The sequence below is a fragment of the Mus musculus genome, chromosome 5, assembly GCF_000001635.26.
Source record: "Mus musculus strain C57BL/6J chromosome 5, GRCm38.p6 C57BL/6J".
Taxonomy (NCBI): domain Eukaryota; kingdom Metazoa; phylum Chordata; class Mammalia; order Rodentia; family Muridae; genus Mus; species Mus musculus.
This window is the reverse complement of record NC_000071.6, coordinates 124,478,475-124,506,440: the sequence shown is the minus strand read 5'-3', so window position 1 is coordinate 124,506,440 and position 27,966 is coordinate 124,478,475. Positions and strand designations below refer to the sequence as shown.

The 27,966-nt window shown below is 48.3% G+C and overlaps 2 protein-coding genes and 1 long non-coding RNA gene across 9 annotated transcripts in view; 2 read left to right on the top strand and 1 right to left on the bottom strand.

Moving 5' to 3' along the window:
* Positions 1–13,361, top strand: part of Rilpl1 (Rab interacting lysosomal protein-like 1) — a 38,362-nt gene extending 25,001 nt beyond the window's left edge. The window contains exons 5-8 of one of the 5 annotated variants that reach the window (XM_006530492.4): positions 2,708–2,886; positions 4,509–4,601; positions 10,171–10,258; positions 12,597–13,361. In XM_006530492.4, the coding sequence (XP_006530555.1) occupies positions 2,708–2,886; positions 4,509–4,601; positions 10,171–10,258; positions 12,597–12,602 (366 nt within the window). In that variant the 3' untranslated portion in view covers positions 12,603–13,361. Of the gene's footprint in view, positions 1–2,707; positions 2,887–4,508; positions 4,602–10,167; positions 10,268–12,596 lie in introns of all 5 variants that reach the window. The other 4 variants (XM_011248246.3, XM_006530491.4, XM_011248245.3 and 1 more) reach the window with 4 other exon arrangements.
* On the bottom strand, positions 12,855–23,360 carry Snrnp35 (small nuclear ribonucleoprotein 35 (U11/U12)). Of its 3 annotated transcripts, none has more exons than XM_006530495.4 (2): positions 23,159–23,360; positions 12,855–16,318 (listed from the first exon to the last, which is right to left on the bottom strand). In XM_006530495.4, exon 2 carries the CDS (start codon positions 16,313–16,315, stop codon positions 15,581–15,583), a length of 735 nt encoding a protein of 244 aa, XP_006530558.1. In that variant the 5' UTR covers positions 16,316–16,318; positions 23,159–23,360; the 3' UTR covers positions 12,855–15,580. The 3 variants fall into 3 exon arrangements, with proteins under 3 accessions (XP_006530558.1, XP_006530557.1, NP_083808.1); XM_006530494.4 differs by lacking the exon at positions 23,159–23,360 and adding an exon at positions 22,788–23,053; NM_029532.2 differs by having other exon boundaries at positions 15,319–16,318; positions 23,195–23,286.
* Positions 19,347–23,384, top strand: Gm52789. Its single transcript, XR_003955802.1, has 2 exons — positions 19,347–22,074; positions 23,083–23,384. It is a non-coding gene; the product is annotated as a predicted gene, 52789 (long non-coding RNA).
* The last annotated feature ends 4,582 nt before the right edge of the window (positions 23,385–27,966 follow it).

Sequence of the window (27,966 nt, the reverse complement as noted above, 5' to 3'; positions counted from 1 at the left end):
GCTGCTGCAGGAAGATTGATGTGGGTTCCAGCCAGCCTGGGCTACGGATAGAGAACCTGTCTCAGGAAAGAAAATGATGGACCAGAGTAGTCTTAGTCACTATTGCTGAGATGAAACGCCATGACCAACAGCGAGTTGAAGAGGACAGGGTTTTATTTGGCTTATACTTCCATAGCACTGCTCATCGTTGAGGGAAGTCAGGACGGGAAATCAGGTAACAACCTGGAGGCAGGAGCTGATGCAGAAGCCAAGGAGGGATGCTGCTTGCTAGCTTGTTCCCATAGCTCTGCTCAGCCTGCTTTCTTATAGAACCCAGGAGCACCAGCACAGGGATGGTACCTCCCACAATGGGCTGGGCCCTGCCTCATTAACCACTACTTAAGAAAATACATTACAGCTCAGTTAGATCTTTGTTAAAAATATTTATTAACTTATAAGTCTCTGTGTGTGTATTTCTGTGTGTATTTCTGTCTTCATGCACACCAGAAGGGGGAAGCAGATGTCATTACAAATGGTTATGAGCCACTACGTAGTTGCTGGGAATTGAACTCAGGACCTACGGAAAGGCAGTCAGTGCTCTTTTTTTTTTTTTTTTAAAGATTTATTTATTATATGTAAGTACACTGTAGCTGTCTTCAGATACACCAGAAGAGGGCATCAGATCTCGTTACAGATGATTGTGAGCTGCCATGTGGTTGCTGGGATTTGAACTCTGGACCTTTGGAAGAGCAGTCGGGTACTCTTACCCACTGAGCCACCAGCCCTCAGTCAGTGCTCTTAACCACTGAACCATCTCTCCAGTCCTAAAGCAGTAGTCTCTCAATTGAGGTTTCCTCCTTTCAAATAGCTCTCACCTGTGTCAAGTTGCTGGCGAGATGGCCCAGTAGGTAAAGCTGCTTGCTGCCTAGCCTGACCTCTGGGCTTTGGTACCTGGACCCACATGGTGGAAAGAAAGAGCTGACTTGCAAAAGTTGAACTCTGACCAGCACACACTCTGCAGCACACTCACAGATACACACAATAAATAGATGAAAAAAACAAAAGTGACAGGTGTAGTGGAGAACAGGGAGAAACCGGGCCCCAGGGTGTGTCTGGAATGTAGTGCATCCGATGCGGGAAGCACTTTGGTGTAGAATGAGAGTTCAGAAAGTTAGAGACAGAGTCTCCATGAGATCCAGCTGTTCACACAGCTGTTCACACCTGGACATATTTCTCAGGAACCGAAGACAGGTGTCTCATCGGAGGATATTGGATGTTGAGATTCACATCTAAAGAGGAGAAGCCACCAATATGTCCAGTCCGTTATAGGATGAGACCTCCATGCACACCTTCTACTCTGGGGAATATTAACCAGGCATTAGCTAGGGTTAATGCCTGGTTAACCAGGTTAACCAGGGTTGACTCTCTGACATGGGCTGTAATGTGCATGAAACGCAATGCTGATTGGATGAAGCAGATACATTATGGGAAATGTCCGGGTAGGGACAGTCCAGAGACACAAGACAGCCGGTTTCCTGGAGGTGCTGAGACTGAAAGAAGGCAGAGTGGTAGATACTTGCTTCGTGAAGGCTCCTTTGGAAGATGAGAATGTTCTGGAATTAGTGGTATAAAAGTGCCAAGTGCTGCTAAATGAGACTTTTTTTTTTTTAAGACAGGGTTTCTCTGTGTAGCCCTGGCTGTCCTGGAACTCACTCTGTAGACCAGGCTGGCCTCGAACTCAGAAATCCACCTGCCTCTGCCTCCCAAGTGCTGGGATCAAAGGCGTGCGTGTGCCACCACGCCCGACCCTAAATGAGACTTTTTTTCTCAGAAAAAAAAAAAAGACTACATCTTATACTGTATCCCAGGTTTGTTCAAAGTCTCTGTAGCTCAGGCTGTCTTCATAATCACCATGTAGCCCAGGCTAGCCCAAACTAACTGTGTGACCCAGATGCTTTGAAACTCACTACATAGCTCAGGCTGTCCTTGAACCTCAGGCATCCTTCATATCTCAGCATCCTATGGGTCGAGATTAGAGAGTCATGTACCGCCACACCCAGCTAGGATGCTTTAAAATGGATAAAATGGTAAACTCTGTGTTTCATGTGTCTTACAATTCCTCTGAAAGGCTACCAGTCTCTGAAAGGAAGTGGGCAGGTGACTCAGAATGATGCGGGGATCGGTCTGTGTAGCATGCATGAAGGACAGATGTACCTACCCTGCCAGGCTCTGAACCCCAGCAAGATGCCAGGAGTCTCTAAGGAAGAAGGGGATCTGGCCAGAGGGTCTGTCACAAAAGGTGCTGTGGCTTCTCATTAATTGAAAACGGAACCAAGAGTAGAGGCTGTTTCCACACACTTTGTGCAGATTAAGGGAGGTCTGAAGTGAGAATCCAGGAGGAGAATGTGCAGGATAGAGCAGGATAAAGCAACAGGTGGTGGTGGGAGGCACCGTGGGAGGCACGCCTCTGCTCATTTGTAATAGAACCCTGACGAGTAGGTGTCCGGGATGCAGGGCTAGTGAAGGCGCGTTTGCTCGCTCGGGGAACAGGTGGTGGCTGGCTTCCACCTCCAGGGAGAAGCTGAAAAGAAGGTAAGCGGAGGCTGCTCCCCAGATACTGAAAATAGTGACCTGCCTGAGCGAGCCGCCTACCGTGGGGAGGTGGAAAATTCCAGCATCCTCCCGCTGTCAGGAGTCCTTAGATAATGGCTCCCTCTGCCTCCTTCAGATCCAGCCGCAGCCAGATGGAGAGGAATCGATTTCAGATGCAGAGAAGGCCGCCCTGGACCTCAAGGACCCCAACCGCCCGAGGTTCACGCTCCAGGAGCTGCGGGACGTCCTGCACGAGAGGAACGAGCTCAAGTCCAAGGTGTTTCTGCTGCAAGAGGAACTGGCCTACTATAAGAGGTGAGCACAGGTACCGTGAAACCAAAAAACTCTGGCTGGGCCTCAGGGACACACCCCAAACCCAAGCACGACAGTCCTTGTGCAGCGTCAGTCAAGCATCCTTAGAGATGGCAGAAAGGTCACACAGCCTCCGGGCAGGACATTGCGCGTTTTGCCGAGTGCATTACTGGAAAAAAAAGGAATGACCAGAAAGCCTTTGCGTGGCAGAGATGTCTGTCTCGGTTGGGGAGATGGATAGCTCAGTCTATGAAGGGTTACATTGGGACATTGAGGACATTTTCAGGTCCCCAGCTGTGTGCTGTGTTTCCTGCCTGTTACCCCACCCCTGGGGAGTTGGAGGCAAGTGAGTCCCTGGTGTGGGCTGGCACCTGTGGTAGCCAAATCAACGAGTTTTAGAATTGGTAAAAGAGAGAGCCTGGAGAGATAGCTTCAAGGGTGAGATCACTAATTGCTCTTATAGAGGATCCAGGTTCAATTCCTGGCACCCGTACCAGACAACCTACAACCACCTGGAACTCCAGCTCTAGGGAATTTAAAGCATTCTTGCCTCAGGCACCTGCACACACATATCCCCCCCCACACACACACACATACATACACACACACACACACACACACACACACACACACACACAAATAAGTATAATAAAATAGCTCGGCATGGTGGCTCTTGAGAAACAAGGGTAGGCGGATCTCTGTGAGTTCGAGGCCAGCCCAATATACAGAGCAAGTTCCAGGACAGCCAGGGCTAAAGGGAAACTTTGTATTGAAAAACAAACAAACAAACAAATAAAACCAACAACAACAAAAAATCTATAGTGTCAGGTAGTGCGTGATCCCTTTAGCAAACCTCTATCTCCAAAAAATATTCATAACGGTAGCAAAATTACAGTTATGAAGTGGCAATGGAAATCATTTTTTGTCTAGAAGTCATCACATTTACTAATGGGTTGCAGCATTAGGGGGTGGGAACTTTTGTCCTTTTCAGTAGCATATGACGTTCAAGGCCCCCCTTGGATATGTGAGATCGTGTATCAGAAAATCAAAACTAAGACGGGTCGGATGGATGGAGGGATGGAGATCTTCAGAAGCCACGTAATGCTGGGATGGTGTGTGGCTTCCTGGTTATTCTAGGAGATCCCCAGAGCAAGCTAGTGGAAGTATCCTTAGCTGAGAGCTCAGGGTTTGATGGAGAGATCCTGCCTCAGAGAATAAGATGGGAGAGGGGTGGGTAGTGAGGGTCATCTCCATCAACCTGGGCCTCTGCGTGCACACAGACATACATGTGCATTCAGACATGAACACGTGTCTGTAGACATGCATATATGCACACACAACAAAAGGAGAGAGGGAGGGGAAGAGAGAGGGAGAGGGAGAGGTGGGAGGAAGGGAGGGAGCTATCGAGTCCCTGTCTTGAACCACTGCCCCTGGGCCAGAGACTAACTTAGAGTCCCAGGCAGAGTGTGACAACAGAGACACCAGATGCCATCTTCCCAAGAAGATCTTATTCTCCATCAAGAAATTTTGCACCCTATCAAACCATTCTATCCATTTCTGGAAAATTCTGGTTCTCACAGAATTTTTATTTATTTATTTATTTTGACTTCGTTGCATGCCTTCAGTGAAGAAATAGAAGAAGAGAATCGAATACCCCAGCCTCCGCCCATTACACACCCGAGGACGTCCCCCCAGCCTGAATCGGGGATCAAGCGACTGTAAGTGTTGTGCTTCCTATGTGGGCTGCGTCATACGTGGCTCATCTTGGTTCCTGGGAACCTCTGACTCCAGATCTGTCGCAGGCTGGTTGCCAACCACAGCTGCTGAGACAAGCCTGTTCCCAAGGCTGTGAGACCTGCCTGCCTCCACCTTTTGGTCATCTCCCTGCCTAGACAGGCGGTTCTCCTTGGGCAGGGGTTTGGGGAGCACCTGGAAGGCTGGGAGGAGCTGGGGCCTGTGGCTTTTGCTCAGAGCTTGCTTGGGGGTGCCAAGTGCATGGGATGTGGTGCCAGGCTTGGAACAGTGAATAGCTTGGAAGGCGGGAGGCTTATGCAGTTTCAATGCTTGAAAGGAAACGTCAGCTTTCAGTAGCTAGGTGTAGTGGCCCATGCTTGAGTCCCAGCACTCCAAGGTGGAGACAGGATCGGGAGGTCATTCTAGGCTACAATGTAAGTTCAAGACCAACCTGGACTACACAAGTCTGTGTTAAAAAAAGGGGGGGCAGTTAGGGAGGGTGTTGGGGTTCACAAAGGTTTAGGTCTACCCCATTTTGGATTCTATGATGATAAATCCCCTGAGGTGTTATGTCTACATTGGTACTTTGGTGCCACATAGATGCAGACTTGGGCCTTGGTTGTATCATCTCCTGGTGCTAGTATGTGGAGGACTGTCATTTTTATAGGACCCTTGAAGCAACTGAGACTCTTGGCTGTGGCCATACTGCTGTAGGAACAACAGTCCTGCCCATGGAAGTAGCCTGGCCCCAAAGTACTGTATTCAAACCCTCTCTGTACACCCACCTCGAGTTCTCTGGGCTATCACAGCCTGAATGGGGCTCCCTGGACCAGGGTCTTTTGCCTATTCCTAGAGAGAAGGCATTGGACCCCTCCCTAAACTCAACTGAAGCTTTGACAAAAGAGCAGGCTGCGTGTGGGAGGTGAGCAGAGGAAGTGGGTGTTCCCCATATACCCCACCCTTGAAAATTCAGTGACCATGCAGGCAAGTTGTTGGCCTGGTTCTGAGCAGATGGAATGTGGGCTGTTTTGTACAATGGGCCCACTCCCTTGGGAGGCGGTATCCTGCTCACCCTGGGCCTGGGGACCTCCAACAGCTAGGCGGTTTCCTGGAGTGCCTGGGTTTAGCCTGTGGCTGCACCCCCTTCAAGCTGGCCAGCTAGGCTCTACATCCCTGCTGGGTTTTGGAGTTCTTCTGAGAGAGATATAAATACTCCTGAGGCACAGAGGCAGAAAAGCTTCCCCTGACATCCCAGCGTGTTTTTGACGGTGGGTATGTTTTCCATCTGGCATCAAAACTCCACTTAGAAAACTGGAGAGAGGGCTGGAGAGATGGCTCAGCGGTTAAGAGCACTGACTACTCTTCCAGAGATCCTGAGTTCAAATCCCAGCAACCACATGGTGGCTCACAACCATCCGTAACAATATCTGGCGCCCTCTTCTGGAGTGTCTGAAGACAGCTACAGTGTACTTACATATAATAAATAAATAATTTAAAAAATCTTTAAAAAAAAAAAAAAAAAAAAAAAAAAAAGAAAACTGGAGAGAAAGAATAGTCTAGTTCCAGGGTTACCAGCCTAGTCCAGCCTCAGACGTGGCTGTCTCCTGCCATTTACCTGGTTCCCCATGGGTGGGCTCCATCCCTCCCTATGCTCCTGCAAACTCATACCCCGAACTTCAGTGGGGCCACCAGCAGCTTAGGATTCTATTTATACTAAGTGGTATAAATGTGGTAGCTCACATCTATAACTCCAGCACTTGGGAGGCTGAGGCAGGACAGCCACTATTTTGAGAGCCATCTAGATGATAGATTGGGACCGTGTCTTTTTTTTTTTTTTTTTTTAAGATTTATTATATGTAAGTCCACTGTAACTGTCTCCAGACGCCCCAGAAGAGGGAGTCAGATCTCATTACGGATGGTTGTGAACCACCATGTGGTTGCTGGGATTTGAACTCCTGACCTTCGGAAGAGCAGTCGGGTGCTCTTACCCACTGAGACATCTTGCCAGCCCGGGACCGTGTCTTTAAAAACCCCGAGACAACAGAAACAGCTACTTTTTCTCCTCTCTGAAGCTCTAGAGAAACATTAAGAAGCAGCGGACTTTTCAGCCCATTTACGCTAGCACAAGCTATATAAAGCGCTCAGAAGATGAGGATGGGGCTTGAGGCCAGGAGAACTTAGTGTGAGCAAAATTAAACAGAAGCCAGTGAAATTCAGATAAAACACAACAAGCCTGTGAACCTACTAAGTGTGATTCCCTAGAACCCACATAAAAGTAGACAGAAGAACTGACCACCCCCCAGTGTCAGTCTACATGCACAATGACCTCCACATCACAGCACACATGTGCATACACACACACATCATACACACAAACACACATATACCTTTTTTTAAGTTATTTTTTTCCAGTCTGAAATGGGGTAGAATGTAGAGGACAGTGACCCTGCACATGAGCAGGTCACAGCATCTGCCACACCCCTCCAAGTGAGTCCATTCCCAAAGCCCCTTGCTCCTTTAGCTTTGCCTCCGGTTGCTTGGCAACACTTGGGGCTCTGAGCCTGAGGGGCGTTATCAGCTCCAGAGAGACAGGGTCAGAGACAGAGCGGGGCCACACCTCCTGCACACGCTACCCAGGTGGCCAGTTCTGTGGCAGCCACTTTCCTATGGGTGACAGGGGGCAGCCATCGGGCACAAAAGGCTTTTGACCAGCACAGAGACAACAATGGTAGCTTTTGTCCTCCTCTCCTGTTGACTGAGATCAGTGGCCTGTGACAACTTCCCCTCTTTATTGCCCCCTCTGTCTGTCCCCTTTGCCCTCACCTTTGGACTGTTTGACCTGCATCTCTGGGTCTCTGCTCCTAGCCCACATCTGTCACAACAGTCAGTAAAAAACCACCAGGAACAGTTGAAGGGGTCACCACTTGAGTTGGGTCAGAGCCCTGGAGCTAGGACAATTATCCCATATCTCAGATAAGGAAACTGAGACCTAGGGATGCTATAGACTTAATTCAAATCTTTGCAATTGGGAAGAGTCAAAGCTGGGCTCTGAACTGGGTTTCTTGTCCATGCAAACTCCCTCCCTATCTCTCTCTTTCTTTCTCATATCCCTATGTCCGCTAGTGGCTGGCTGCCCACGTCCCTTATCACTCAAATGCACCCTGATGCCTAAGATGTCAGACTTGACATTTCTGGACGGGGCACAAGAGGACCAGAACCTTCCACTGCCAGTCAAAATAGTAAGTCTGAAGCTGGTCCAAGAATAGCTTGTGACTGCGAGGTCACTGTCCTAAGAGGACAGGTTGGCACAGCCTAGGAAGATCACAAGAGAGCCTCAAGTGACTCCAGCCTTGTCCCCAGTAAACAGCAAACACTAGTGTTCCCTTTTGTGTAGTCCCAACATCTGAGTTGGTCCCACACACGCACAGGATGGCTTTCCACTGGGCAGAGCCAAAAGCGGGTAGTGGAGGGAAACAGGAAGCCAGTAGCTGGCCTTAAGGGACCGGAAAGCCTGGCCTTGGATAGGCTCCGCCTCTGTCTGCAACAGTAAGGACCACAATATGTTCTGTCCCTGGCCTCCTCTCTCACGCCCCTCCTCAGCCAGAAATAGTTTTTGTTTGAAGCCACCCATGAAATGCCAGAAGTTAGCACTTCATTTGGTTTGAACCATCCAAAAATACCCAGCAGAGACAGGCATTAAAACCACGTCCTGGGAATGACTGTTCCTCTCTTACTGATTGGGGTGGGGATGGGAGAGCCATAGTCTGTGCTCCAACAACCCAGGTTCAGCCACCTGAACCTTATAATTGATTCAGTAAATCAATTATAAGAGTCAAATTAATAATGAAGACCAGAAAAAAGGAGATTTATTCAATGTATTCAATGTGGCCACATTGAGAAGAGATACACACAAATATCACACACACACACACACACACACACGATCTTCAGGGGCCTGAGATCAGGGTAAAGTTTAAGTAGAAGGCAACAGATGGGCATATCTAAGCAGTCCTGGTCAAGGTGGACTCCCTTCTGTGGCCCATCCTGTGCTTCAGTTTTGCCCTGCAAGGTGATCAGCTTTGTAACTCTGGAAACAAGTATTCTCTTCCCTGGGGGAAGTCCTCAGAGTCCCTTGTTTTAAGAGTCTGGTGGTCAGAGTGAAGAGACTTAAATTCTAAAGAGTTATAATGTCTTCATTTGGGGACTGGAGAGATGGCTCAGCGGTTAAGAACACTGGCTGCTCTTCTAGAGGCCCTGGGTTCAGTTCTCAGCACCCACATGGTGGCTCACAGCTGTGTGTAACTCCAGATCCAGGGCTTCCGACATCCTCACACAGACATACATGTAGGCAAAATACTAATGAACGTAAAATTAAATACCTGTAGTGTACTACCACTTATAGAAAAGACTATCTTCATTTCTATTATACCTCTAGAGGCTTTCTGTTATACCACGGCAGAGGCTATAGAAAGGAACCATCTGGCTAGTATGTTATCGGTGACTCAGGAACTCTTGCCAGCAGTGTGGCTCCTGTATTTGTAGGTGGGCAGATACCCCTCTAAGCAAAATGTCCATATGGAATCTGAGGCTACCCGACTTTCAGTGAGTGTTTGAGGGGTGAGGGCTCTGAGTGGGTCCCCTGGAAAAGGGGGATGCAAAGTAGTGTGGTTTGGAGCCCTCAGAGCCTCTGGTGCCCAGCAACTAGCAGGGAAAAAAAGCCCTCCCTTCTCAGCGTCGGTGTGACTGACTTCCTGGGTGGGGCCCCACGTGACAACGTGACGGGCACTAAGAAAGTGTAAACACAGGGAGGGGTTCCGAAAACTTCCCTGGAGACCACGAGAGTGTGTCTTAAGTGCTGGTGATGACTCTCAGCTAGTTGAGTTTGTGAATAATGTTTAAGATCGGGTATGGCAATGCATTCCTGGTTATCCCAGCCCCAGGGAGATGTAGAGGCAGAAGGGTCAGGAGTTCAGTTACATAGTAACTATGTAACTTAGGATAAAGACTATCTCACCAGCACCTTTAATCCCCGCACTCAGGATGGAGAGGCAGGCCAGCCAGGTATAGCATTCCAGAACAGCCAGAGCTACACAGAGAAACCCTGTGGCAAAAACCAAGAAGGGAGAGAGAGGCAGAGACAGACACAAGGTTCCTGTCGGTATGATTGGTCCTTGAGAGAGTCTATGCTTGGTTTTGCTTGTTCTCTTAGGGTAAGTGACCTTTGGCCTTCCTTAGCCTTTAGGACGGAACATCACTCCATCTCTGCCTCTGTGGAACATCACTCCATCTCTGCCTCTGTACACATCTGTGTCCAGATTTCTCCCCGTATACAAGGTCCCAACAATCAGTCCTTTTGAGATAGGGCCCCTCCTCCATTGTGCCGCTCGCCAGCAGAATCCTGTGTCTTCACGGGTCACATACTGAGGAATATAGGGAACCTGTGTCAGCCCATCACACAGACCATAGGTGCAGCTCTCAGCGGGGTCTTCTGGGGGGGTGGGTTTCTCGGTCACACCACCCTCTTTTTATCTTCTCTATCTGCTCTGGAAGCAGGCTCTTTACAGCCGTCATGCCCATGGTGGCAGCTGGATTGATCCTTGACGACCCCACGCTACAGCCTGTCAGAAGACTCGTGTCCCTCGTAGGCACTGTCTGTGTTTGGGGTTTTGTTTTGGGGGTTTTTTGCTGTGCCTTTCAAATGGCTGTTATGGCTGCTGCCAGCCTTTCCCTTCTGGCCACCTCAATTGCATGGCAATCCCCTGCTCGTTGGCAGCTCAAGTGGGTATGGAGTGTGATTGCCACGGCTGCCCTTGACCCCCACACGTGCAGCCCAGAATGTCACCGATAATTCTTTTTGTCTCTTCTGTTTTCGCTCTAAAAACCACCTTGTCCATGATCCAGTAAAGAAGGTCCTTTGAGTGACGGGTCAGTAATCGATGCCCCTCTGGGAATCGGGAGTGTCACTAACTGCTTTTCCAGTCACCGTGCCTGAAGCTTCCTAAACAGCTTTGTCTTGGCAGCTGTTTGGTTTTGTGCAGAAAAGGGTGGGGGCTGGGGAGTGTGGGGAGCTGGTGTCTGCCTTCCCCTCCGAGTGTGAAGTAGCAGGTGGCTTTCCTACGTCAGCCTGAGACCTAGCAGGGAGAAGGTTGCAGTGGTTTGGGCTAGCTAACTTAATGGCTGCTCTGTGTTGGAAAGAGCCTTCTCCCGCTGACCATGAACCATCACTTGCTGGCTTGCACTGGCCCTTCAAAGCTCTGGAGAACTTTCCCAGGTGAACTTGGCTTCAGGATGGAAGAACATCCTATTCCCACTAGAAAGGAAGGGCAGCTTCAGCAGCACCCAGAGGAGTAAAATCTTCTTTGCTAGACATGACTGTAACAAAGCCCCTGGGACTGGGGAAACCAGCACGGTTGGTAAAGTCATTGCCCAGCAAATATCAGGACCTGAGCTCAGATCTCCAGGACCCACGTTAAGTCAGAATCGGGAGCATGCATCCATCATCCCAGCTCTACTACTGAGGGGACAGGACGCAGAATCGAACAAGACTGTGTCTCAAACACAGTTAGGCTTCTAGGATGGCTCAGCAGCCAAAGGGGCTTGCTGCCAGGCACAATCACCTGTGGTTGAGGCAGGAGGATCACAAAGTTAAAAGCCAGTCTGGGCGATTTGGCAGAACCTTGTAAGATTAGTATCAAAGGGCTGGGAGGTTGGTGAGATGACTGGTCAGGTGAACACGGATGCAGCTAAGCCTGTTGACCTAAGTTTAAGGCCTGAGCTGGGCAATGGTGGCGCACGCCTTTAAACCCAGCACTTGGGAGGCAGAGACAGGTGGATTTCCAAGTTCGAGGCCAGCCTGGTCTACAAAGTTGAGTTCCAGGACAGCTAGGGCTACACAGAGAAACCCTGTCTCAAAAAAAAAAAAAAAAAAACAAAGTTTAAGGCCTGACACCTAAGACAGAATGGAAGAAGAGAGCCAATTTCACAAGTTGACTTCACACACACACACAGCTTATTTAAAATGATGGAAGGGCTGAAATTGTCGTTCAGTGGCAGAACACTTACCTAGCATGTATGATTTCAAGGGCTGGCAAGATGGCTCAGTGGATCAGTGGATTAAGGCCCTTGCCACCAAGGCTAAGAACCTGAGATTGACTCCTGGGACCCACACAGTGGTAGAGGAGAACTGACTGCCACTCTCTGTCCTCTCACCCCCATACAGGAGCCTTGTCACTTGACCTGCCCACATACTCATCCATACACACCAATGATGGATGAATGAATGGATATTAGGAATGGCCTTGCCTCAGAATCGCCTTCCTCTTAACTTTCGTGTTCTTTCAAAGCATCATTAAGCTCGCTAAGGAAATTCGCAGGCGGGGACTGGGGCTCAGTGCGTTAAGAGTGCTTGCCTAGCATGGACAGGGCCCTGGGTTTGATCGCCAGCATGTCATAAAGTGAATATGGTGATTCTTGCCCATAATCCCATCAGTTGGATTACAGACATGAATCTGAATTAAGAGACAGAAGGCTCTAAGTTCAAGGTTGCCCTCTACTATGTAATGTGTTTGGAGGCCAAAGTAAGCTATCTAAAACCTTATCTCTAAATAGGAGAGGAAAAAAAAAATTCCTGAGTGTTGTTGCTGAGCCATAGAGCGCTCACCTGGCCTTTGTGAAGACGTGAGTTGTGTTTTCTTTTCTTTAGTAATTACTGGAGAGGTTCCCTACTAGTGGCCAGTGGAAGCACCCCAGACCCCGTGACATACAGGCAGACTGCTCACCCTTTGTGATCGCTAAGGTTCTAGGACTAAATGACACAGAGACCCCAGTGCTTTCTAGAATTCTGCTGACCGCATCCCCCATACCGAGAATGGATCTGCTCCTGTGTGCTTGTTCCTGCGTGCCCCAGCACTGAAAGAAGGGGGTAGATAGGACAGCAGACACGCACTAATCTTCGTCTTTTTCTTGTTCCTTTCCAAAAGGTTTAGCTTTTTCTCCCGGGACAAGAAGCGCCTGGCCAACACGCAGAGACCCACACACATCCACGAGTCCTTTGGCCAGTGGGCAATTACCCAGCGAGATGACGGGTACACAGAGCAAGGACAGGAAGCCCTGCAGCACCTGTGACTGTACCTCTGCCTGGACTGCCTGCCACCAGCTCTAGGTGGCGGCCGCCTCAACATCAGTTCCTCAAACGAACTGTCTGCTTTGAGGACTGATGACGAAAAACTGATGCCAAATTTGAAAGAAGTGTTTTATTTATCTGCAGGGCTACCCAGTTTATACTCAATGCCTCGAAACCCTTAGGACCTCTATTTAATAAGATGAGGATATGAAACCAGACCACATTAATTTCAGTTAACAGGCTTTCTAAGCTGAACACTTCGCCACTATCATAGCTGTTTGACTCCTAGGTTTTGTTTGTTTTCTTACGGCCTTTGTCGGTGAGGAGCAGAGGAAGGGAGTTTTATATCATGAAGTTGCCCTGGAGGTAGCAGGCTATACATAACAGGAAGCGTGAATCGGACAGGTGGAGCCTCGGATCATAGGATGGACTACCCAGTTTGGCTGGGACACAACAGAAAATCATGCAGTTCTAGCCACTCGCTAGAAACAACCACAGGACTGTCACACTTTGTTCTGATAAAGCTAGAGGCCCAAGAAGCCTGTCCGAGATGGTGTGCCTTGGAATCTGCTGTGAGCTACGCAGTACTAACCAAACAATGTTGTTTAGGATGAGACATCAACTTGTTTCCTGTGTGCCTTTTTCTTTTCCTGCTACCTTTTTTTCTTCTCATGTTTCTTGGGTGAAATACTGGGTCCTATGCAAAGACAACAGTGTTTTAAAGTGGATTGGGTACCAGGCTCACAAGCCTAGGTGATGTGCTGTGGTGGATGAGGAAGTCAGAGGTAGGGGTGGGTGGAAGGGCTTGGGTAGGCAGGGGCTTAGAGACCACGTGCCTAGCTGACCCACAGTTGCATGGCCACAGGAGGAACTGAAGACTAGCCCATGTACTTTCTGCTGATGCACAGAGCACATGGGGATCAGAGGATGTCACTTCCTAAGATCGTATGATGAATGGGACCATGCCCTGTGCATCACGCTCTTTAGTTAAGAAACAAGGAGAAGCTGAGCACGTGGGTGCATGCCACTAGCACTCACTGTGGCTTCAATGTGAGTGTGCTCTCAAGGTCCAGCCATTTCTTGTTTTTCCGAGACAGGGTTCTCTGTATAGCCCTGGCTGTTTTGGAACTCAGTTTGTAGACCAGGCTGGCCTCAAACTCAGAAATCCGCCTGCCTCTGCCTCCCGAGTGCTGGGATTAAAGGCATGCGCCACCACACCCAGCTTTGTGATGGTTTTTGAGTCAAGATTTTATTATATGGCCCTAGTTGGCCTTAGATTCCAAATAGTGCTGTGTCTCCTAAGTGCTGGGCTGACAGGCTTGTGCCACTATGCCTGGCTCTAATAACCTTTGTATGTGTGATGTGTGTGCCATGGCGCTCATGTGGAGGTCACACACTGATTATATCAATCATGGTTCTGGGGATCTAAGATCAGGGTTGTGTGACCCTTTTAAAAAGAGATTTAATTTAGTGTTTGTGTAAGTGCCTCCACACGTGTATATATAATTTTGTGTATGTGTGTTTTGCACATGCGCATGCACATGAGGCCAGAAAAGGGTATGGGGTCCCCTGGAACTGGAATTAGAGGTTTTTAAGCCACCATGCAGTGCTGAGAATGGAGCCCAGGTTGCCTCTAAGAACATCGAGTGCTCTTAAATGCTGAGCTGTCTTTCCAGCCCAAGTAATACATACTTTGACGCTCTGAGCCACCTCGTTAGCTCTCCAATGGCAGTATGTTTACTGAATGAAACAGCCTGGAATTTCATATAGATCAAACTGCCTGTCTGCCTCCTAAGGGCTGGGATTATGCGTGTGCCTCACTAAGCCTGGCCAAATGCCATTTTACTTTTAAAGTCTTGAGAGCAGTCTTTGGTTGAATTCAAGTTTACAGATTTCAGCTGTCCAGCCAACCTGAACCCAGATAATCAGAAAAAGAGCACACCAGCCCTTCAAACTAGGTCCAGGTGGTCTCTCCTTCCTCCCTTTCTTTCAGCTCATTCCTGCTGAGACAGAGTCTCACTGTACAGCCCGGGCTGACCTGGAACTCACTTTGTAGACCAGGCTGGCCTCGAACACAGAGATCTGCTTGCCTCTGCATATCCTACCATCGCCTGGATTTATCTTCAAAGAGCTCAGAGTCAGCTACAGATCACAGCCCTGCAAGGCCATGTTTCATTTGAAATGCCAGTGTGGGAAGAAGGCTGGCCATCAGCACTTTTTCAGGGAGCAGGCTACAGACTTGACAGCAGCGGCCTGCTGAGCCAGATGCTCAACCTGTTGTCTAGTTATTAAGAGCTGGAGCACTCTCCTTGGATTTGACCTTTCTAATTTAGCAAACCCTGGGGCTACAAACATGAAAATGGAAAAGACAATATATCCCAGGAGTCAATGTCAGTATAATTAATTCTCATAGGCTATTGAGACAGGGTCTTATTTTGTACCCCAAACTGGCTTCAAACTTGCAATTCTCCTGTCTCCCCAGTGCTAGGATGACAGGGGTGTGCCATCACACCAGGCTACTTAAGGGGTTTAAACCACTATCCCCTCTGCCACACATACAAACCCCACCTCAAAAGGTGTGAGAAAGGGAAGACAGATTCTTTATTATCCCCTCTCTCTTTCCATCCTTCTGCCTCCAACTCCCAAGTGCTGGGTTGACAGCATGTGAAAACTCTTCTATTTCCACAGGAGCTGGACATTTCTTCTTACACACTTGTTTCTCCCTCTCATCCTATGTGGCTGTGGTTGGAGCGCTTGCCTGACATGCCGCACTCTCTAGTTCAATCCCCAGTACTGCTAAAGGCACTGCCCCAGCCTGACGGAGGCTGCCTGCTGCTGCCTCTACTTACTTCTGTCCCTCTTGTCCCGGCTTTTGACCCTCTCCTCCCTGAACTCCCTCTCTCTTTCCCAATCATTCTCAGGCCACACCCTGGCCCTCTCTTGCCAGTGCTTCTCTCGGCCCCTGTCATGATCCCGTTCCCTGGGCCTGGGGTCCCAGTGTCTGTCCCTAGATCGAGATCGCTCCCTCCTTTCCCTTTTCCCTTCTCTATGTGGCTCATTCTTGACAACTGGCAAGTTAATGGGTTTTCGGAAAGGCCGATCTCGCCCACCGAACCTCAGCTGCCCAGATTCCTTTTTCCCACCCAATCCGCCACCCAGCCGCCGAGGGATCCAGCCACGGAGAGTCCTCTCTAGCTCATAGTCCACGAATATCTCGTGCTGGTCAATGACCAGGCCATCAGCATCTCTGTAGGCCTTCATCAGGGCCCTCTCCTCCTTGTACTCAATGAAGGCGTAGCCCTTGGAGAAGCCTGTCACCAGGTCCCGAACCAGCCTCAGCCGCCGAATGTCACCATACCGGGAGAAGACTTCCTTTAACTTTTCCTCTTTGGTCTGCAAGTTCAGTCGTGCCACAAACAGGGTAAGGAGGGGGTCTCCGGTGACTCCTTTGTTGGGGACATAGCGGGCCAGCATGGCCCTCCACACAGCTCGGTCATGTGGGTCTTCATCTGTACCATCGATGCTGCCAGCTTTAAGCGGGTCATATTCCTTGGCAATGGGCATCCAGTCGCTCATGCTCTAGAACATGATAGGAAGTTATGAGGCACCCACGCTTCTCCACCCTGACCACAGCTCTGGAAAGCAGTGTCATTCACCCCCTGTTGTGGAGGGTGCAGTTCACCACATAGGGCCTGGCCCTGAACTCCAAATCCTCCTGCCCTGAGTGCTGACATTACAGGCATGTGCCACCAAGGAACGTCACTGCTCATATTGAAGGCAGTGTGCTCAAGACTAGGGACTTTCTTCACAGCGCCCAATAGGGTACCCCATTTATGCTGGACATGAGAATGTCTGAGCCCCGCTGTAGCATATTCATATTGACACATGATAATTAATTCAGACTCCAGAAAGCTTTGACTGCCCACTAACCCTGCTGAGCCAATGCTGGAGTCTGCAGTTTACACTCAGGAGTGTGAGAAACACTGCGGGCAACTCCTTTCCTAATAGCACCTTTCCATGTCCCTAAAATGGTATTTATTCCTGGCCATGCTACTGTACACATGTGCACCCAGCACTCAGGAGGCTGAGACTGGAGAATTGCCACAAGTTTGAGACCAGTCTAGGCTAGCTGTCTTAACAACCAAAGAGCTAGGGGCTGGAAAGATGGCTCACGAGTTAAGAGGAGTGGCTGTTCCTGCAGAGGATCTAGGTATGGTTCCCAACATCCACAGGATGCTCACAACTGTCCATCATCCAGCCCAGGGAATCTCAAGCCCTCCTTTGGCCTCTGCGAACACCAGGCGTGTGCATAGTGCATATACAAACATGCAGACTGTTAAGTCCGAAAGTGCCTCACAGAGACCACTACTCACAAATACAATTGGCAAGCATGTTTTTATTTCGAGAAAGCAAGAATTCTGCATATAGGGGTCAGCCACTTAAAAAAATGCAACCCCCATATAAAGGCACACCGTCCTTTTTATAGGGAACTAAGGCAATTTTAGCTAGGAGTAGGTAATCTAAAACTTCATTGTTACATGGGCTGGTTTTTGATTGGCTTGTGTCCAGGTGGTAGGTGGACTGCATTCCTGTGCCATGAACATTTAACCACAGGATGATACGCAAACCATAGAGGGCTGCTCAGCACAGATGGCCCATCCTGAGGGAAGATGATTTCCCTATGCTTGTGGTTATCTGTTCTCTGGATGGGAGATTTTATGGCCTTGTCCAGGAGCTGGTGACTTATAGCCTAGTTCCTGAGATTGATCACTTGGAGTGTTTATGTTCAGTTCCTGGAAGGGATGACGCCTTTGAAATCAGGCCTGGTCCTAAAATGGAGTTTATCTTGTCCTTTCATTCTCCCCCTTGAAATTAGACCATGGGCTGAATCATAGGCCCTTCTCCTGGGGGACGGGCGGGGCTGAGATGCTCACATTGAGACAGTAAGAACATAAGCTATGGAGATGCATTCTCACACAGATTTGACTAGTGCATTTACCACATGAGGTCCACAGGTGAGGACAGTTAGCAATAGCAAGACAGGTCCTACCAATGCCCATTTTAGAGTAGTCAGCCTGATAAGACCAGAAAAGTATCATTCATACCAGTTTTGATTCTACGGTCTGAGTTCAACCCTCTCCTGTATCTCTGGCAGACCGTGGCCAGGCTGTCTCTGATAATACCCAAGTTGCTGGTGTAGAAACAGCATTGTGTCCTAGGGCTTGGCAGAGCCCTCCTTGTTCTAGGAAGAGTAAGTCTAATCCCCTTCTGTTTTCTTTTTCTTTTTTTTTTAAGATTTATTTATTATTATACATAAGTTCACTGTAGCTGTCTTCAGATCCACCAGAAGAGGGCGTCAGATCTCATCACGGGTGGTTGTGAGCCACCATGTGGTTGCTGGGATTTGAACTCAGAACCTTCAAAAGAGCAATCAGTGCCCTTACCCGCTGAGCCATCTCACCAGCCCCCCTTCTGTTTTCTATTACTACTTCAGCTAATGACTCTAACAACTGTTCTAAGTGATGGATAGATTTTCCTAATTGAGCTAGATCTACATCAAGGTTGTTTAGGACCTAAAGAGTTGACCAGGCATGGTGGCACATGCCTTTAATCCCAGCACTTGGGAGGCAGAGGCAGGTAGATTTCTGAGTTTGAGGCCAGCCTGGTCTACAAAGCAAGTTCCAGGACAGCCAGGGCTATACAGAGAAACCCTGTCTCGAAAAACCAAAAAAAAAAAAAAAAAAAAAAAAAAAAAGAGAGAGAGAGTTGGAGCTGCTTTGGCTAGGGCTGTAGCACCAGTAACAATTCCTGCAGCTAGGCCAGACTCCACCAGCATTGCAGGTAGGACTACTGGGGCGACAAAATCTCATCTTTTCCTTTGATGACCCAGAGCCATCTCCATATAGGTAGAAAATGTAATAGTCAGGGTTCTCTAGAGTCACAGTTTATGGAAGGGCTCTCTCTATATTAACAGAAATTATTGTAATGACTTACAGTCTTCAGTCCAACTAACCCAACAATGGGCAGCTGTGAATGGGAAGTCCAAGAATCTAGTAGTTGTTCAGTCCAAGAGGCTAGTTGTTTCAGCTAGTCTTCTATAAGCTAGAAGTAGGTTCCAACAGACGTGCTGGTAAGTAAGTGCAAGCAGGGGAAAGACGGAATCTTCCTCGTCCAGTGTCCTTATATAGGCCTCCAGCAGAAGGTGGGGCCCAGTTTAAAAGTGTATGCCACCAAGCCTGGACCGGGGACTTGCTTTGTCCCAGGCTGACTTTGAACTCAGAGATCTCCTTGCCTCAGTCTCCTGGGATTAAAGGCCTGTACCACCTTGCCTGGGCCTAAGCTTTTCATAGCCACTATGCCTCAAGATCTCCATGCCAAGATCTAGCTCAGAAACTTGTGTCTTCCAGCCTCAAGATCTGGATCACAGGTGAGCCTTCCATTTCTGGATTCTAGTTCATTCTATAAGTAGTGAAGCTGACAACCAGGAATACCAATCATAGAAAGTTAATAGAAGCTGGGCGTGGTGGCACACACCTTTAATCCCAGCACTTGGGAGGCAGAGGCAGGCGGATTTCTGAGTTCAAGGCCAGCCTGGTCTACAGTGAGTTCCAGGACAGCCAGGGCTATACAGAGAAACCCTCTCGAAAAACCAAAAAAAGAAAAGAAAAAAGGAAAGTTAATAGAGGGAACAGGGTAACCGAAACACACAAGCTGGAATTTTGTTGAAGTACCTGTGGATGAATGTTAAGGGTCTATGCTCGAGGTACATGCAAGTTCCATTGGGGAACACGAGGGAGGAGTTGCTGGCTTCCATGGTAAGGGTCTATGGTCTATGATTGCAACAGTGTTTAAAGTGAGGGAAGAGGGGGCTGGTGACATGGCTCAGTGGGTAAGAGCACCCGACTGCTCTTCCAAAGGTCTGGAGTTCAAATCCCAGCAACCACATGGTGGCTCACAACCATCCATAACGAGGTCTGACTCCCTCTTCTGGAGTGTCTGAAGACAGCTACAGTGTACTTACATATAATAAATAAATCTTTTTAAAAAAAAGTGAGGGAAGATAATTAGCCTAACCCCTTTTCCTATCACACATAGTCCCTTTCTAGTCACTGCTGTAAAGGTGAGGACTGGGGACCTTCCCCAGGAACACTGGTGGCCTTTCTAGTGGTGTCAACAAATTTTCTATGGTAGCCCAGTCAGTATGGTATGGGGACCTTGGTTCCAGGAAGAGCCAACAATCTTCTCAGATGAGGTGAGTGGTGCAGTTCAAGGTAAAGCTGAGCAGTCTAAACAGGGCGATGTGTCAAAGGCCCAGAGAGAAGTGGGAAGCCCGGAGGAAAGACTGAGTTCATAGGGGAACAGGGATCTGAAACACAGGCTGATGCTGTAGTTTTTCAGGACAGGCAGGTAGTGGCATTGCTGGTGTTGTTGGTCCTATAGCTATGGTGTGTGTGTATGCGTGCGTGCTCAGACAGGACTATTTGTTTTTGTACCTAGAAGAGGAGTCTCCTATTGTGTCCATGATAGACCATTAAGTCCCAAACCTCTCCAGCCTCCCATCCTCTGCTTTGTCCCTTTTCCATTATTGACAAGGACATGGGATCCTCCCGTTAAGCCCACCAATCCCCCAGGGGTCAGGTTCATTATCCTGCCATCTAGATAAAATCCCAATTATTATGTACCCATGGGGCACTGATCTCACAGCCCTACTTATGGCAAAGCAGCTTTCTGTACCACCGTTTGTCTCTGGGCATGCATAGAGTCGGATGGTTATGAACTGTACTTCTTGGCAGTCCTTCCTGCAAGTCACTCTTGGACCCAGACCCTTCCTTATGAATCAGGCCAAGTCACAACGGTCTAAGTTAAAAATCAATTCACCAGACCCGTCAGTGTCAAAGTCTGTTCCTCTCTCCCTAAATATCGTGGGGTTCTCTGAGGGCCTGAGGATTCATTTGGTGGTAAGAGCTTGGTGAGGGTTTGTGTCCTCTGAAGTCTGGTCTCTAAGCAGAGCAAGTGTGAGTATCAGGCAGTCAGGACTCTCTGGAGATCTCTGGGAACCACCATTGTTTAGCATGCAGCAGGGTGGGTATGAGGCATGAGTTTTGAACTCTTAACTGGGTTTCGTAGGTAGGCTACAGCTCGACACAGTCCAGTGCTAGCGCCAGGTGCGTAACTGTCAGGATCTTTGTGTGGGTCGGCAGGTTTAATTGAGACATTAATTATTGTCTCCTTTAAGGTACCACTCTTTCTCTCTACTTATCTTGAACTTTGGGAACGATAAACACACTGGGGTTTCCAATTTGTCCCCACAGCCCTGACTTTTGGGATACTTAAGAGATAAAAATAGGCCAATTGTATGACCCGGGGAGTATGGGGGGGGGGGCAATACCTAAAGATGATGTCTTTTAACAGCTTCTTGGCCATCACAGCATTTGGTGGGATAGGCCTCTCTGTCCATCTACTGACACTACAAGTACCCAGACCTGCACAACCACAGGCTTGGCTTCTATAAAGTTAATTTCCAAGTTTCTTCTGGGTCAAGATCCTCTCTCCCTGGATCCCAATCTGGAGGTCCCTCCATGCTGGGTTTGACTATCTGGCAGGTGGGCCCCCAAGCCAGGACTTCCTCTGGTTTTGGCCTTAAGTCAAAGACATGAAGGTGAGCCCTTCAGAGTAGGCTCTCAAACTGACCTTTCCCTAGGTGGGGGTTCTGGTGCCTCTGATGGATTAACAGCTGAGGGGAGGATAATCCTGCCGAGGTGGGGGGATTTTCCTACAAGGAAAAGGGATTGTGCCCCCCCCCCGCCCCGGTCCTGGACAATCCCTTTTCCTTGTAGGCTGCTTGTGCAGGTTTAGATCCTCTGTAACTCCTTGTTAGTGTAAGTTGGGACCTCAGGCAACATGGGTGTCACCATAAGAGCATCTGGGCCATTAGGATAGTGGTGACCTGGAGTGCTGCCTTCCGGCCCAATCCCAGGTGTTTCCTCTAGGGATAGTTCTGTGTCGATTTTGGTGTCCAGGGCAGTATATGACTGATATGTTCTCAGGCAGCCACACTGCTTGTAAGAGGCTTAGGATTGCCTACTTATTTTTGCCAGTTTTTCCTTCTGAGGTGAGACGCCCTCTTTCCTTGAGGATGGCCCCATCAACAAACTCGGACGCAAAAGCATACCACCTGTCCAAGGAGATAGTCTTTTTTCTTGGCCCAGCTGTAGGGCCTTTGTCAGAGCTATTAATTCTGCTTTTTGAGCTGCTGTTCCTGTAGTCAATGATCATCCTACTTCTACTGCCTCAATGTATGTGCCAACCAACCAGTCACATGCTCTTGGGATTGGGTGAGTTTTTAAAAAGATGTATTAATTTTATTTTATGTATATGAGTACACTGTAGCAATTTTTAGGACCTCTGCTTATTCCAATCGGCCCCCTCCTTCAGTCCCTGGTCAATCCCCCAAAGATGTAAATACCCCAAAAATGTAAAACTACATTGTAGCACTCTTCAGACACACCAGAAGAGGGTGTCAAATCCTGTTAAGGGTAGTTGAGAGCCACCATGTGGTTGCTGGGATTTGAACTCAAGACCTTTGGAAGAACAGTCAGTGTTCTTAACCGCTGAGCCATCTCTCCCGCCTCACCCACCGCCCCCACCACCACCTTTTTCCTTTCCTTTTTCTCCCCCACCCCCCGCTCGTTTGTTTTCTTTTGGAGACCGGATTTCTCCCTGTAGCCCTGGAACTGGCTCTGTAGAACAGGAGAGCCTTGAATTTAGAGATCCATCTGCTTCTGCCTCCCAAGGGCTGGGATTAAAGGCATACGCTAGCACTGCCCGCCCGGCATACCCCAAAGTTGTCTTAATAGCCCGTTTGCTTTTGTTTCTTTGTTTGTGTGTTTGAGATTGGGCCTAAGGTAGCCCGGACTGGCATGCTTGATGACATATGTCTGTAATCCTGTACTTGATTACCTAGTGGGTTGGAAATCAGTCCGGACACGTGATATATGCGCTTTAAAGAAAGAGAGAGAGAGAGAGAGAGAGAAAGGAAACTCCTCACCGGAGGTGTAGAGGTTTCAGGAATTTGAGAAACTGGCAAGCGCGCCTTCCGAAAGCCAACATAGGACGAAACCGCCACTGCCCAACCGTCCCAGGCATGCGCAGTGGCGCCGAGGACGCCCAGGAGGAGCTGTCGGTGTGAAGCCGGCTCCTCGGTACCCAGGTTCCAACTACGCCTGGACAGGGCTGTCCCTAAGGCTGTCCCTCATCCCATCCCTCACCCCGCCCCTCACCCCGGCCGCCTGGCTCCCCAACCCTCAGTCTCACTCCCACTCCCACTGCCCGGTTTCTGCCAGGCTTCAACATGGCGTCGGCCACGCGCCGACGTGGCACCCCGCCAAGCCAGTTGGGCGACTCGCTCCGCCTTCTCACCTTGGCCCGGCTCCCTTCGGGCTTCCTTCCACTCACCTCGACAAATTTGGGGTTCTTTCCGCACCGCGAGAAAAACCGTTTCCACCGCCCGTTTACCAGAAACTGCAGATTCCACACGCCGACCTCCACTGGAACCCTTTATCGGCAGCAGCAGATTCGCCACGACGTCGTCGGAACTTCTGTCTTTTGAATTACTTAAATAAATTGACTATATACGTCCAACATACAGAAGTGTATATTTTGAGAATAATGAGATTTCTTTTTGTTTGTTTATTTGGCTTTACATGACAAAAAAATTTAAATTGATGGACTACCGAATGTGTAGCTAGTTTTCTAAAACCAGTTTACCCTGCGATTCTGGTTTTATTGAATTCGTTCCTGGAAAATCCAGTGGAAAAGTTTTTCGTACAGCTCCCACAGGTTCACTAATCTCTAGATTTAGAAACTTCCCTCTTTAGTATTGGGCGAGGTGGGCACGCCTGTAATCTCAGCATTTGAGAGTTTGCGGCAGGAGGATTGCTGGTTGCAGGCTGCACAATAAACACCCAGTCTCAAAGAGAAAACTGGAGAGATGATTCAGGGATTGAGCGCCCTGGCTGCTCTTCCAGAGACCCGATTCGGTTCCCAACACCCAGCACAGTTATGGACAGCGGGCTGTACCTTCAGTTTCAGAGGATCCCATTACTTCTGGCCTCCCGGGATACGGCAAGCATGTGTCAGGCAGGCAAAACACCAATATACATAAAACAAAAATAAACTAACTGGGTGGTGGTGACAGCACAGACGTCTTTAATCCCAGAGGCAGAGGAAGGAGAATTTCTGAGTTTTAGGCCAGCCTGGTCTACAAAGTGAGTTCCAGGATAGCCAGGGCCACACAGAGAAACCCTGTTTTAAAAATGAAAATAGCCGGGCGTGGTGGCGCAGGCCTTTAATCCCAGCACTTGGGAGGCAGAGGCAGGCGGATTTCTGAGTTCAAGGCCAGCCTGGTCTACAAAGTGTGTTCCAGGACAGCCAGCGCTATACAGAGAAACCCTGTCTCGAAGAGAAAGAAAAGAAAGAAAGAAAGGAAGGAAAGGAAGGAAAGGAAGGAAAGGAAGGAAAAGAAAATAGTAATAATACAAAGAAACCAAATTTAACTGTAAAAACCTATTCCTTGTACAAATATATGTAATTACACAGGGTTCCCCCACATCTTGTCTTTAGATTTTAAAATCTGGACTTCTTTCTTTAAAGTAACAGTGTATTATGATTAAGTTTTAAATTTTTAATTGCTTAGAAATCGATCAATTAATGTGTGTGTGCATTTGGAGAAGCTGCAGGTGGATTTGCTTGGTTATCTTTTGCTATCTCATTCCACTTTGGTGAATGGTCTTGATTCTTCCTCTTTATATGATTTAAAACGGAATCTCAGTGAATGTGGAGGCCACTCAGAATATTGATAGGCTGGGCATCTAAACTCGGCTCCTCTTACTTTCATGACAAGTTGAGCCTTGAAACCGGCAGTGATATTGGTGCTAGGAACTGAACTCTGGTCCTCCACAAGGGCAGCAAGTGCTAGGAGCTGCAGAGAGAATCTCTTGTGTGTTGTATGAATGCATCACCTGTCAATCCAAAAGCCTATGGCCCATGACTTAGGCAGGAAATAGGAGGTGGGAGGGACATCCAGGAAGAGAAAGAATTCTGGGATAGAGCCAGCATGAGATTTACCTGGAAGATGTAATGAGCCAAAGCATAGTACACACTGGTCGGTGGTGGCACACACCTTTAATCCCAGCACTCGGGAGGCAGAGGCAGGCAGATTTCTGAATGAGGCCAGCCTGGTCTACAGAGTGAGTTCCAGGACAGCCAAGGCTACACAGAGAAACCCTGCCTCGAAAAACAGAAAAAAAAAAAAAAAAAGAAGAAGAAAAAGCATAGTACCCTAAGCACAAGCAACCAGCCACATGGCAGAGAGTAGATTAAAATAAATGGGTTATCTTACACTATGATTCTAGTCAGAGAGAGAGGAGCCTAACTGTATGGCCAAGGTGTTTGTAGATATTTTTTTAGTCTGAGTCTTATAGGACTGGGAGGAAGAACAAGGGCCTAACTTCTACAATGAGCCATTGAGAAATTTCTCCAGTCCAAATTCCCCTGTTGCAATGTTTGAGATAGGGTCTCATGTAGCCCAGGTTGGCCTTTTGAGTGCTGCGATTGCTGAGAGTACCATCTGAACTGGGTATATTTTCTCTCCTTATTGTTTTGGTAGTTTCTTGAGTCTAATTCTTTAAAAAAAAAAAAGATTTATTTATTATTATATATAAGTACACTGTAGCTGTCTTCAGACATACCAAAGAGGGCATCAGATCTTGTGCCGGATGGTTGTGAGCCACCATGTGGTTTCTGGAATTTGAACTCAGGACCTTCAGAAGAGCAGTCAGTGCTTTTACCCGCTAAGTCATCTCTCCAGCCCTTGAGACTAATTCTTAACTTAATCAACGTGCAGATTGGCCTGTTGATTCTGCTCCTGGAGTTCTGGGACCAAGACGTCAGTCAGGTTTGATCTTTCTGCAGGTCTCACACTTGGACCCTTAGCAAAAGCCTCACGTTCCCAGAGGTAAACCCATTTCACTCACCCCAGGGTTCCTTAAGGAAAGGCAGAGCTGATGGCCAGGAGCATGGGGAGCTAGAGTCCTTTCCCACAATCCCCCTTATGCTCCTCCCATGAAGAAACAAATCAGAGATTTAAAAACAAAAGAATTGTCCTCATAAGACACCCAGCTCCTTCCCTTAAGATGAATTCCTTAGTCTAGGACTGCTCTAAAACCCTGCTTGCTTTCCGGCATAAGTGAACTCTATCTACAACCTTGAAGGAGCCACCCAGGAAATCAGTGGTGTCACAGGGAGTCAAAGGACTCATTTCCCATACAGGCCAGCTGCTGGGGGAACGTTACTGTTTGTGGATGTCAACCCCCAAACATCTTCAGTTCCACTTTGATGACGTGTGACCTCTCCACACACTTCTGTTTTCCGTTTCTTTTTTTTTTCCTCTCTCTTTTGTGTTAACTTATCTCAGGGGAGTCATGGTTTTGAAAGGAGGAAAAAAAAAAAAAAGCAAAGTTATTGACTTTCTGAAGGCCAGTAGAGTATGTGGGAGGAGGAGAGGGAAGGGGTCAGGCAGAGAAAGGAAAGTACAACGCCCACGACCGACTTCTCAACAGGGAGGCTTGCCTTGAAATTAGCTTAGTTTTCTTATTTGTTTCAAGAGAGGGTTTCTAGGTCAAGCAGTGGTGGCGCATGCCTTTAATCCCAGCACTTGGGAGGCAGAGGCAGGCTGATTTCTGAGGTATAGGCCAGCCTGGTCTACAGAGTGAGTTCCCTGACAGCCAAAAACAAAACAAAACATTAGTTGTACTCAGGAGACAGAGGCAAGAGGATCTCTGTAAGATCAAAGTCAGCCTGGTCAACAGTGTTGTGCCAGGGCTGCCAGAGAGAAACCCTGGCTGGCAAAACCAAACCCAACCAACCAACCAACCAAAAAAATGAAAAAGAAATCTCCCTCAGCAAAAAACAAAGACAAAACAAACAAACCAAAGGGGTTGGTGAGTAGCTAAGGAAGGCATATGGTATTATGTCTTATATAAGGTATTAACTTTTGGCCTCCAAACATGTGAACATACAAATAAATGTGCATATACACCAAAGACCTAGTGATATCATTCCCCTCTCTCTCTCCTTGTTTTTTTGTTTTTTTTGTTTTTTTTTTTTGGGGGGGGGGGTTTCAAGACAGGGTTTCTCTGTGTAGCTCTGGCTATCCTGGAACTCACTCTGTAGACCAGGCTGGCCTCGAACTCAGAAATCTGCCTGCCTCTGCCTCCCGAGTGCTGGGATTAAAGGCGTGTGCCACCACGCTCGACTCTTGTTTTGTTTTTTGAGACTGGGTTTCTCTGTGTATCCCAGGCTGTTCTGGAACTCACTTTGTAGACCAGGATGGCCTAGAACTCAGAAATTTGCCTGCCTCTGCCTCCCAAGTGCTGGGATTAAAGGCTTGTGCTACCACTGCCTGGCGATATTTCATTCTTATTCTCTTACTCTCTGTCTCTCTCCCTCCCTCCCTCCTTTCCTCCCTTCTTCCTTCTCCCTCTCCCTCCCTCTCCCCCTCTTTCCTGTCCTGAAGTTGACTCTGTAGAGCAGGGTGGTCTTGAACTCACAGAGAACTCTCTCTGCTTCTGCCTGCCAAGTGGTGGGATGAAATGACCAACAATGCCCGCTCTTGTTTCATTCTTAAGGGATCTCCTCTCTAAGCTTTAAGGAACTTCCCAGTTCTGATAATACTCCCCCTCCCCCTCCAGATCTGATCCTGGCCTTGAGGCCCTTTATTCTAACAAATCTCACTGAAGGGAGTTGTTTTGAGTTGTCCACTTCTGAAGCAGCCCAACTGTTGCCCTTTTTCATAGCAGGAAGCTGATATTCCTTCCCTGCCTGAGAACTCTATTCTATATCTTTCTTAGAAAGGAAGCCATGTGTCCGCCAGGCTTTTAGCAGCCCCGTTTTCAAGGTTCATTCACGGTGCAGGGGAGTCGGGGCTCCGTGTGTCTGGAGATAGAACTGGGTAGCCAACAAGATGGCTAGCTCAACAGCAGAGGCCCAGGTTGCCCTGCTCAACGGCTGGTATTTGCCACACTATCTTTTAAAAAATACCCTTCAATAGAGACCTGGATTTCCCCTCCCATGCCATGCAAATTCAATAGCTGGAAAGCTTAAGTTTGCAAAGTTAAAAAAAAAAAAAAAAAAAAAAAAAAAAAAAAAAAAAAGCTTATGAGCTTTTT